The sequence below is a fragment of the Nematolebias whitei genome, chromosome 1 (genome assembly GCF_014905685.2).
Source record: "Nematolebias whitei isolate Nwh7 chromosome 1, NemWhi1, whole genome shotgun sequence".
NCBI lineage: Eukaryota > Metazoa > Chordata > Actinopteri > Cyprinodontiformes > Rivulidae > Nematolebias > Nematolebias whitei.
In genome coordinates this window covers 91,180,126-91,191,783 of record NC_056498.1, presented here as the reverse complement: position 1 = coordinate 91,191,783, position 11,658 = coordinate 91,180,126, and the positions used below count along the sequence as shown (strand labels likewise).

Here is an 11,658-nt window from a genome sequence, read left to right as displayed (position 1 = left end):
AAACACACCTCTGTTGGTCCAATCGACCAATCAGAAAGTTCTCAAATAAACCGGAAGTGAGCTCTTTTAAAAGGTGCAACACTTCCTAGTTCACAGTAGTTCTGCAAGAGGTTCCAGCTCCAGTCGAGTTCTGGAGAGCTCAGTAGTTCGGAGAAGTTCTCGGCAGTTCTAGGAAGAACGCTGAGGAGAACGCTGAGAGAATGCTGTGAGTTGGTTCCGAGAGGGCAGCAGAGTTCAGAATGCTGGAATGCAGAATGCTCAGGACATCTGCGACTAAGCTGAACAAGAGAAGTTCAGAGGAATTATGAAGTCTGTTCTAGGACGATCTCACGACTCCTGAGGTTTAGCTGTTCTTACGGAGACGCTGGAAGAGTTGAAAGGAAAGCTCTACACCAACGCTGAAACTGTCATCTGCAAAGGTAAAAGAGTCGATCTCAACCAAAGTGTACCGTTGGGTTAAGCTGGTCCGAAGGAGCGTGTTGTTCTGGTATAAAGACAAATTCCCTCACCCATCTCTCTCAAGATAAACTTCATTTTCCATCTTTAAACTCTTCTATCTGCTAGCAAATTAATCCAGATATTTTTTAGAAATGTCTGTTGTGAAGCAACGGAAAATCATGGCCGTAAGGTTTTCCTGATTGTAAAGCTGATTAATTATGTTGTTATTTTCATATTTTGCCAAATTAATGTAAATGTGTGATGTGTTAAACTTTGATTCTGTAAATAAATGACCCACTGTCGTTGGTGAGTCAAAGATAAACACGTTTCCGTCCACATTTAATTAAATTCAATGCACGTCATTATTCAGTCCAGAAAAATGAAAGAATCCTTTTAATTTATGAATATATACAGAGTATGTTCTCTACACAGGGTCCCAGTTACATCCAAAAATATATAAATTGTAAAGGAAAAACAGTAATAAGATCTAAGATATGAACTAAGAAATACACTAAACCAATAATACGCTAAGCACTAATAGTACAAAAACAATACACCGAACAACAGCACAAACATGAGTTATTATTATTATTATTATTTATTTATTCATCCATCCATCCATTATCTTTTACCCGCTTCTTCCATTTTGGGTCATGGGGGTCGCCGGTGCCCATGTCCAGCAATCACTGTGCGAGGGGTGGGGTACACCCTGGATGGGTCACAAGTCCATCACAGGGACACATAAAGACAAACAACCATTCACTCTCTCACTCACACCTAGGGACAATTTAGAGTTACCAATCAGTCTAACATGCATGTTTTTGGTCTGTGGGAGGAAACCGGAGTACCAAGCACGAGAGGTACATGCAAACTCCACACAGAAAGACCCCTGGTCCAACCGGGGATTGAACCCAGGACCTTCTTGCTGTGAGGCAACAGTGCTAACCACTGAGCCGTCGTGCTACTTGAGTACCGGCACGTGTGAGTGTGTGTGAGCAGATGAGTACAAATGAACACAGCAGCATGAAATAAATCATCAGCATGAGATCAGCAGCATGAATAGTCAGCAGCACATATCAACAATCAAGTGGCATTACAGTGTTTTTTTTTTTACAGTGATAATCCTGATTAGGGATTTATGAGTCTAACAGCTTCAGGGTAGAAGCTGTTCCTCAGTCTAGTGGATCTACACTTAATGCTCCTCAACCTCCTGCCTGAGGGGAGTGGGGCATAAAGTGTGTGTGCTGGGTGAGTGGGGTCCTTCATGATGCAGGTGGACCTCTTCCTGCATCTGGAGGTGTTGATGTCTGTGATGGTGGGGAGACTGACTCCAGCAGACTTCTGTGCAGCCTTCATGCCACATGTTGATGCTGGAGCACAGGATGCTCTCCACTGCACACCTGTAGAAGGAGGTGAGGACTGAGCTTCCCTGTCCAGCTCGTCACAGCCATCTGAGGAAGTAGAGTCTCTGATGAGCTTTCTTGATCAGGCTGGTGGTGTTGTTTCTTCTTGCGGTTAAAATCATCAGCCACCATGTAAAATGCCTCAGAATGTTTGTTTTGCAGTGAGCTAATATTATCATGAAGCTCCCACAAGGCGGCTTTAGCATTAGCATCTGGGGTTATGTGAACAACTTATATAAACACCGCCGTAAACTCACAGGGTAATTAATGTGGTCGACACTTCACTATTAGCTGCTCCAAAGCCTTGGAGCAAGAGCTGTTTATCAGAGTACAGTTTGTGCACCAACTTTTACTCTCATAAATACACACTCTGCCTCACCATGATTTCCCCGTTAGCTCAATTCAGCGGTCCACTTGAAAAAAAAGTCTGTCGTCCAGCTGAAAAGCTGAGTCCGGCATGTCGCTGTTAAGTCATGATTCAGTGAGACAAAGCATCACACATTTCCTCCTCTCCTCTGAGTAATCTACTCTCAAATGAAGCAAGTCCATCTTATCCAAAGAACGGACGTTTGACAGAAAGAGAAAGGGTATCGGTAGTCTGCCAGTCTTCTCGTTAGCTTAAAGTCTTACAAACACTTCCGCCCAGCAACCTCTGTTCTTCAGATGGGAACAGCACCTCCTCTTCTTGTTTGAGCACCCTGCTGCAGCCTCCATGCACATGGCTTTAAGAGCTGCAGTCTGCTGAGTGTAGATTTAAGATAGTTGCTGATCACTGCTGTATCCCGTGGTAAATCCTCTCTCATTCTCATCAGTTTGGTTCGGCTATAATTCTCATGCTTAAAGCGTGCAGAGTCAGTCTATTTAAAAACTCCTGAAAACTAGGATTGCACCGGGAGCCAGCAAAGCTGCTGCTTCTGAGAGCGTGACCATCTTGGCAAGCAGCGATGCTACATGCTGCGTAAAGTGAACCAAAGTATTTTTTGTTGTTATTTCTTAGTTTGAAGAGCCAATCTATGGAAGTATGAACACAGACTTCACCACCTTTGTGACACCAGGAGCTGTGCTCAGGTCAGTACAAATCTGACTGGTTAAAGAATGTTTTGGTTCAAAATCTAATCAACGTGTCAGATGGAAACGTGCTATAAAAACACAATAAAGTAATGATGTATAAAGAATACAGTTTTCCACTTTCTTATTGCCTTTTGCTCTTCTTTTCTTTGTCTTTGTCTCTGCAGCATCTCCTTTTACCTGGCTGTTGGTCTGACGGCACTCTCCTTTGTCCTGGAGAGGAAGGAGGGGCTTCTGGACCGGTGCTGGGTCGCAGGTGAGGGGTCAAAGTTGCTCCAACATCAGCAACGATTTAAAAACTTTGCTTTACTCAGTTCAATACATGTTCATTTTAGGCTCCTATGAGTACTTTCACGCTTGTTGACCGTCAGAAATTAAAAAAAAAAAAGCCACTATCTTAGTGTTAAATCTCTGTAAACAGTAACATCAATTCAATTCAGATTATTTATACAGCGCCAAGTCACAACAGAAGTCGTCTCAGGACACTGAACAGAAACATTCATGTACATTACAACAGGGGTGTCCAATACATTGATAGTGATCTACCGGTCGATCACAAAGGCATTATTGGTAGATCACATAGCATAAAAAAAAATAAATAAATAGACGTCAGCCTATTATCCATCCTCACTATGAAATTTGCTACTTGATTGGCATACAGGGCAGCCAATCACAGCCCTCATTCTCTCAAACCAGGTCTGAGAGATTTTCGAGGAAACCCCATCCCGCTCCCTCACCCCTGAAGGTGTGAAATTCTCCATGTGTGAAGTTGCACATACAGGCAGTTGCAGTCCAAAGTTTTTCTGTGCTAACAACAGTTTTAAAAAATGGCAGAGAGCAGAGTGATTTTTGCACTACTCACCCTTTTTCATCATGTAGGAGCAAAACTAACAAAATCCAGGGTCCAAATTAGACATTATTCACCAGTTTGGATGTAAGTGTGATCATGCAGTCGCTGCATGCACAATGAATACAGCTGAGCCTGGGGTTGCCAGATAAATTTAAAATGCCTTATTTACCATCTCCTTTTCTGTGCACATGTCCAAGAAACACAAAACAAACTTCATCTTGCTCAAGATGAGAGTTCTGTGACGGACTTAAATTCAAAGCAGTCTGCTCCTCAGACAAATAGTGTTAAATTATTATTTTGTATATATGAATGTTTCTGTTCAGTGCCCTGAGATAACTTCTTTTGTGACTTGGTGCTATATAAATGAGCTGAATTGAATCTTAGAAAATCTTTACTCAGCACATATGACAGTTTAGGTCAAAATACTATCATTTCAAAGCCACAGTACTTTAGTTCATAATTTCTTATCTGGCAACCCGACTGACATGGAAACTACAGCATTTTTCATGCAAACCTGCCTATTTTTTGTTTATTACCACCAATAAACATTGAAAAAACACTAACGTTTCCAGAGGTCGTTCTCGTTTAAACATGGCATTTTAGCAGGTATATCACGTTGACTTGGTCATTTCAAAAGTAGCTCGCATGCTGAAAAAGTTTGGGTACCCCTGCATTACAACAAATTCTATTGCTATGGCAGCGCACAGAAGTGCAGCGGTTTCTCATGCTCCCTGGATTAAGTCTTATTTTAATTATTTAAATTCTTATGAGGCTGTTTTAGGCACTAGTTCAGTGCAAAACTCACGGCTCAAGTACACCTCAACCGAACTGATAGCCATAAGAGACAGTTTGGTTATTAATAATATATCAACAAGGCTGAAATCTGCACTCGGCAGACAGTGGTTCCTGAGGACAACAGAATGGCGCAGCAGAGTGCGAGGAGGGTCAAGAGGGTCAAGAGGAAACAATATGCCCGGAAACAGAAGATGGGGAAGCGGGTGGGTGCGTTGGCCCAGCTAAAGACTAGAAGACCACCGATTCCTTTGTCCACTTACTGGATAATATAATGGACCTGTTACATCTGCGGATTAATGTTTCTGCAGAGATGAAGAACTGTGCTATTCTTAACCTAACAGAAACCTGGCTTAACAACAACATGCTGGACTCAACTTTCCAGATCAATGGTCTTCAGTTATTCAGAGCAGACTGTGACCATCGGTAGGGTAAAACGCTGTGGTGGGGTTGGGGGTTGGGGGGTATGGGGAAGAGAATCTGTATGTTCGTGAATGAGGCAGCACAGTGGCGCAACTGGTAGAGCTGCTGCCTCTCAGCGAGCAGGTCCCTGGTTTAAACCCCGGTCCAGGGGCCTTTCTGGGTGGAGTTTGCATGTTCTCTCCGTGCATGCGTGGGTTTTCTCCGGGTACTCCGGTTTCCTCCCACAGACTAAAAACATGCATGTTAGGCTGATTGGTAACTCTAAATTGTCTCTAGGTGTGAGTGAGAGAGTGAATGGTTGTTTGTGTCGTTTGTCTCTATGTGGCCCTGTGATGGACTTGCGACCCATCCAGGGTGTACCCCGCCCCTCGCACAGTGATTGCTGGACATGGGCACCAGCGACCCCCGTGACCCAAAATGGAATAAGCGGGTAAAGATAATGGATGAATGGATGGATGGATGTTCGTGAATGAAGATTGGTATATTACCTCAATTCGTCCCAAAGGTAAACACCCCTTACCTGCTGACAAGCCTGTCAGGTTTTTTTTTTCTTGAGAAACATTGTTTTAATTAAAACAATAAGTTTGTATCTGTTGTGAGATGATTTTAGCAGTTTTACAGATTTTAATCTACTTAATGAAGAATAGTATGACTTAAAATCATTCATCAAACAGGAAGGAAGGTTTATTATCTCTCCTGTTACTACAGTGAATGTGGTACTTTGCTATAAGTACGACTATATTTATGGCATCAGAGAAAGCTGAGCTTAAGTTATCCACATAAAGTAAAACGGCATCAACATAAAAAGAAGGAATGTTAAGTCTGAGATTAATCCAGTTTCTGATGTTTGACCAAACACTTTGTATTGGCATGAAAAAAAATTGCTCGAGGGATTCATCTTTTGATTTACAAAAGACACACAAATCAACATGAAATTTAAATCTTCGTTCAAGAAACATGGCTACAGGATATATCATATTTATTATTTTAAAATGATTTTCCTTCACTTTAGGAGATTTAGGCTATTTGACAAATTTAGAATGAGCAGAAATCATTATGGTTTTATGATTTATACTGGGAGGTTTCTTGAAGGAAACTTTGTTATAATCAGTAAATCCTTTGTTGCAAACATTCATTGATAATCTTATTTCATTTGAAGTCAACTAAGTTTACAGTCATTTAGTTTTAATTTGGGCATCAAATCGTCACCTTTGAATTTATAATATTATTAATTCATTGAATCAGCTGTTGGTCAGGTTACTTTTTGTTGTGCCATTAGCTCTAAAATAGTTACTGAATCAAGTGTTTACTTCCATCCATCTGCGGGGGAATCAGCCTAAGTAGGGAGTCCCAGACTTCCCTCTCCCCAGCCACTTGGACCAGCTCCTCCAGGGGAATCCCAAGGCGTTCCAAGTGTTTACTTGTGTAGGTAAAACTAGATGTTAAACAACCATTAAAATACACCAGAATGCAGGAAATGGCATCTATTTTATTCAAAATTTTCTGGAGGAGGACCCCCAGACCACCCCATCAGTGTGTCCCCCCCACACACACATTATAAATGCTTCTGACACCAGTGGCCAACACTTTACTAAACAAGTACACATATGGTGCCGTGTGGTGTTCAAAGTGCGTTTAACTTAATTCAGTTTTGATGGTTTGTGTCAATGAGCATTTGGAGTTTTATACATAAAAATACTCTTGATAGTTAGAATTTTAAGTATATTTACAGTATATTATGGTAATTTATTCTGTATTTTGCCAGATTATGGTGATTCTGGGGTCGTGATGATGGGGCCCTTGAAGATTGTTGCCCAGGGTACAGCGAAGTGTTAATCTGGCCCTGGATACACTTACCTAAATTTTAATGTTAAGAGCTAGACCTTTGTCCAAATTGAATCAAACCTTCTCAAAGTCCCCAGATTTATGCCATTTACTTTTTAAAATAATATTATTGGTTCATATTCATATTCAATATTTGCCATAATTTACATGTCATAATTCAAGTCAAATTCAATTCAATTCAAAAATACTTTATTAATCCCAGAGGGAAATTATATGTTGGGTAACTCATCATCCTGGTTTCATTAATGAGTTGTTATAGATGCTGATGGCTGTGGGCAGGAAGGATCTCTTGTAGCAGTCTGTCCTACAACGGATTTGAAGAAGCCTCTGACTGAAGACACTTTGTTGTTGTATGACAGTCTGATGAAGAGGATGCTGAGGGTTGTCTATAATGTTCTTAATTTTATGAAGAATCCTTCTTTGAACAATCATCTCCAAAGGTTCTAGAGGAGTCCCCAGAACTGAGCCAGCCTTCTTTATGAGCTTGTTGATCTTTTTTAAGTCACTTGCTCTGGTGCTGCTCCCCAGCAGATGATGGCAGAAGAGATAGCACTCTCTACAACAGACTTATAGAAGATATGCAGCATCTTGTTGCAAACGTTGAAGGACTTCAGCTTCCTCAAGAAGTACAGTCTGCTCTGTCCCTTCTTGTAGATGGCTTCACTGTTGCATTTCCAGTCCAGTCTGTTGTCCAGGTGAACTCCAAGGTATTTATACTTCTCCACCACCTCCACTTCTTCTCCCATGATGAAAATAGGGTTGGATCTGTTCCTGATTCTCCTGAAATCTACAATCATCTCCTTTGTTTTGTTCACATTCAAGATGAGATGATTGTTTCCACACCATGCCACAAAGCGGTCCACCAGTTCCCTGTACTCAGCTTCTTGTCCATCTCTGATACACCCGACTACTGCAGAGTCATCAGAATATTTCTGCAGATGACAGGAGTCTGTTTTGTACTGGAAATCTGAGGTGTACAGAGTGAAAAGGAATGGTGAGAGTACAGTCCCCTGTGGTGCTCCTGAGCTACTGACCACCTGGTTAGACACACAACCCTTCAGTCTCACAAACTGTGGTCTGTCCGTCAGGTAGTCTTTGATCCAGGCGATTGTTGAGGCCTCCACCTGAGTCTTCTGGAGTTTCTGACAAAGCAGTTCAGGCTGGATTGTGTTAAATGCACTGGAGAAATCAAAGAACATGGCTCTCACAGTGCTGTCTGCCTTTTCTAGATGACAGTGAGTTTGCTGAAGCAGGTGTATGATGGCATCTTCAACTCCAAGTCCACGCTGATAAGCAAACTGCAGTGGGTCCTGATATGTGCTTGTTTGTCTAGTCAGGTGGGTCAGCAGAAGTCTCTCTAGGACCTTCATGATGTGGGATGTCAGGGCAACAGGTCTATAGTCATTGAGGACTGATGGGTGCGTTTTCTTTGGCACTGGAACAAGGCAGGAGGTTTTCCACAACACTGGAACCTTCTCTTGGGTCAGGCTAAGGTTGAAGAGGTGCTGCAGAACCCCACAGAGCTGCTCTGCACAGACCTTCAGGACTCTGGGACTGACACCACTGGACCTGCAGCCTTATTCCGGTTCAGTCTGTCCAGCTGCTTCCTCACTGACTTCTAGAGATGCAGAGGGGGGAGGCAAAGAAGATATCAGTATCTTCTGATTTGGTTGAAGATCAACATGTAGAAGAAGGGTCCATGACCGCGGTGGTAGATAAAATATTTGAGGTGTGACAGGACAGCCTTGGGTCAAAGGAGGGTGGTATGTCTGTTTGGCTGTGGGCAAGAGAGGAGGATGCTGAGCTTGTTCCTGAACTGAACCTATTGAAGAATGTGTTCAGTTCATTGGCTCTGTCCAGGCTTCCATCCTTCTGATCCTCCTTCTGCTTGAAGCCTGTGATCTGTTTCATCCCTGACCACACCTCTCTGATATTGTTCGGTTGGAGCTTGCTCTCCAGCTTCTTCTTGTACACCTCCTTGCTGTTTCTTATCTTGACTTTAAGTTGCTTCTGTGTGCTCTTCAATAATTCCCTGTCTCCCTCCCTGAAGGCTTTTTTTTCTGGTTTAGCAGTTCCTTCAGGTCAGTGGTAATCCAGGGTTTGTTATTGGGGAAGCATCTCACTGTTCTGGTGGGGATGGTGTTGTTTACACAGAAGTTTATATAGTCGGTCACACACTCAGTCATGGCATTGATGTCCTCTCCATGTGGCTGGCACAGTGCATCCCAGTCTGTAGTGTCAAAACAACCCCGCAGGGCTTCTTCAGCTTCCGTTGACCATTTTCTCACTATTCTCTTTATTGCAGGTTGCCTCTGAACAAGGGGTTTATATTTTGAGCAGAGATACACAAGATTGTGATCTGATTTGCCAAGAGGGGGTCTTGCTTTAGCGATGTATGAATCCTTGACATTTGCATAAAACAAGTCCAGCGTTTTGTTTTCTCTGGTAGAGCAGCTGACAAACTGTTCGAATGTCGGAAGTGTAGCAGAGAGAGAGGCATGATTAAAATCCTCAGATATTGCAACAAACGCACTAGGGTGTTGTGTTTGTAGCTTAGCAACCTCAGAGCTGATGACATCACACGCAGTCTCGGCAACAGCATTGGGTTGAATGTAAACAGTTGCCAAAATAACACTGGTGAACTCTCTTGGCAAATAATATGGACGACAACTTAGTGCTAACAGTTCAATATCTGGACTGCAGAGACGACACTTCACAGTAACATGTCCAGGATTACACCATCTGTTGTTCACAAGCACTGCCAACCCACCTCCTTTCCTTTTGCCACTCCTCTTTAAATCTCTATCTGCTCGTATGGTCAGAAAGCCTGGCAATGAAACGCTGGAGTCTGGGATATGATCCTGCAGCCATGTCTCAGTGAAACACATAATACTGCATTCCCGATACTCTGGATGGGTCCTTGTTAGGGCTTGAAGTTCATCCAACTTGTTTCCCAGCGATCTCACATTGCCTATCATGATCGATGGAAGAGATGGTTTAAATTGCATTCTTCTTTCTTTCTCCCTCTTCTTTGCTCCTGCTCTGCATCCACGACGCCTCCTTTTCAACTCATTTGGGATTTGAGGCTGTAGTTGAGATATTACTTGAGATTTGGAGATGTTAATCAGCTGCTCCCGGTTGTAAAAAACCTTGTTGTTATGGTTACGCATCATAACAAATGTCCAAAGCAAAAATATTTCTGTAAAAATCCTTCCAGCTGCACAGCATCCAACACCAGAGGAAATAATCATCCAAAAAAAGTTATTTATATCCAGAAAAAAGAGGAATTAAAGTTATCAAAAGTAATATCTCAGAATGAAAGTAACAGAGCTACTCCAACATGCAGCCACCTTGAGCGGCGCAATTCTAGAACAGGATTCAAACTGAAAATAAACATTACAGAACTGTATTTAAATTACGGATTCTTTGTGTTTTCTTCGAGGGACAGGAATTAAGTTCATTACAAGAACTCATGGTTCATATATGTTTGAGGTGAGGCCGGTCCAGAGTAAAACCTGTTAAAGGGTACGGGTTTGACCGGACCAGAAGTCCAATATCCTGTACATGTATTCCCCTACAACCACCACTATTGTCCTTGTCCTCAAGTGCTCCACAGTGACAGGCCTGAATGACTACCAACCTATAGCCTTAACATCGGTAGTCATGAAGTGCTTTGAGAGGCTTGTCATGACCCACATCAAGGACTCCATAGACGTCATCGTTGACTCACATCAGTACGCATACAGAAAGAATTGCTCCACTGCTGATGCCATCTCATCGCTGGTCCACAAAGCCCTCACCCACCTGGAGAGCAGAAATTCTTACATCCGTCTGCTCTTTCTGGGTTTCTCCTTGGCCTTCAACACCATCATCCCACAGATCCTGGTGCAGAAGCCCTCCTTTCTTGGACTGAGTTCCACACTGGGGAACTGGATCCTGGACTTCCGGACCAACAGATCTCAGACTGTCAGGATCCACAACATTGTCTCCTCCTCCATCACCCTCAGTACTTGCTCGTCCCAGGGCTGCATGCTGAGTCACCTTCTGTTCAATCTGCTGACATATAGCTGGGGTGTCACTCCAGCTGCCATATAGTGAAGTTTGCAGATGACAGCAGTAGTGGGGTGCATCATGAACATTGATGAGTCCAAATACAGAGAGGAGGTGTAACACCTGCTGCAGTGGTGCAGAGAAAATAATCTCTGCATCAGTGTGAAGAAGACCAAAGAGATGGTGGTAGATTTTAGAAGGGACAAGGATCCTCTTCATCCCCTACACATCGGAAGAGGAGCTGTGGAGATGGTCTTCTGCTACAGGTACCTGGAGGTGCATATAACCAGTGACCTCATCTGGAGGGCCAACCCTTCCTGTCTGGTCAAGAAGGCCCACCGGCATCTCTACTTCCTCAGGAAGCTGCAGAGAGCTGGACTTGGGAGCTCTGTCCTGAGGAGCTTCTATCACTGTGTGGTGGAGAGCTTTCTCTGCACCTGCATCACCATGTGGCACAGCAGCTGCACTGTTGCTGAGAGGATGGCTCTGCAGAGGGTGGTTAAGGCTGCACAGAAGACTGTGGGGAGCAGCCTTCCCACCACCTCCATACCTCTACACGTCACAATGCATGGGGAGGGCACTCCGCATCATGAAGGACTCCACTCATCCTGCACACAGTATGTTTCGGCCCCTCCCGTCAAGCAGGTGACTGAGGAGCATTCAGAGCAAGACCACCAGGCTCAGAAACAGTTTCTTCCCTGCAGCAGTCAGACTGCTGAACTCGAGCTGCACTTAATTCAACTTCATCTAACATCTTCATCTAACATTTTATAACTTTATTTTATATAC

General features: G+C 43.2%; 1 protein-coding gene across 1 annotated transcript in view; it reads left to right on the top strand.

Moving 5' to 3' along the window:
• Positions 1 to 11,658, top strand: part of abch1 (ATP-binding cassette, sub-family H, member 1) — a 49,527-nt gene that overhangs the window by 34,114 nt on the left and 3,755 nt on the right. Inside the window, exons 16-17 of the mRNA XM_037674609.1 lie at positions 2,839 to 2,909; positions 3,077 to 3,165. Coding sequence (XP_037530537.1) covers positions 2,839 to 2,909; positions 3,077 to 3,165 — 160 coding nt within the window. The remainder of the gene's footprint in view (positions 1 to 2,838; positions 2,910 to 3,076; positions 3,166 to 11,658) is intronic.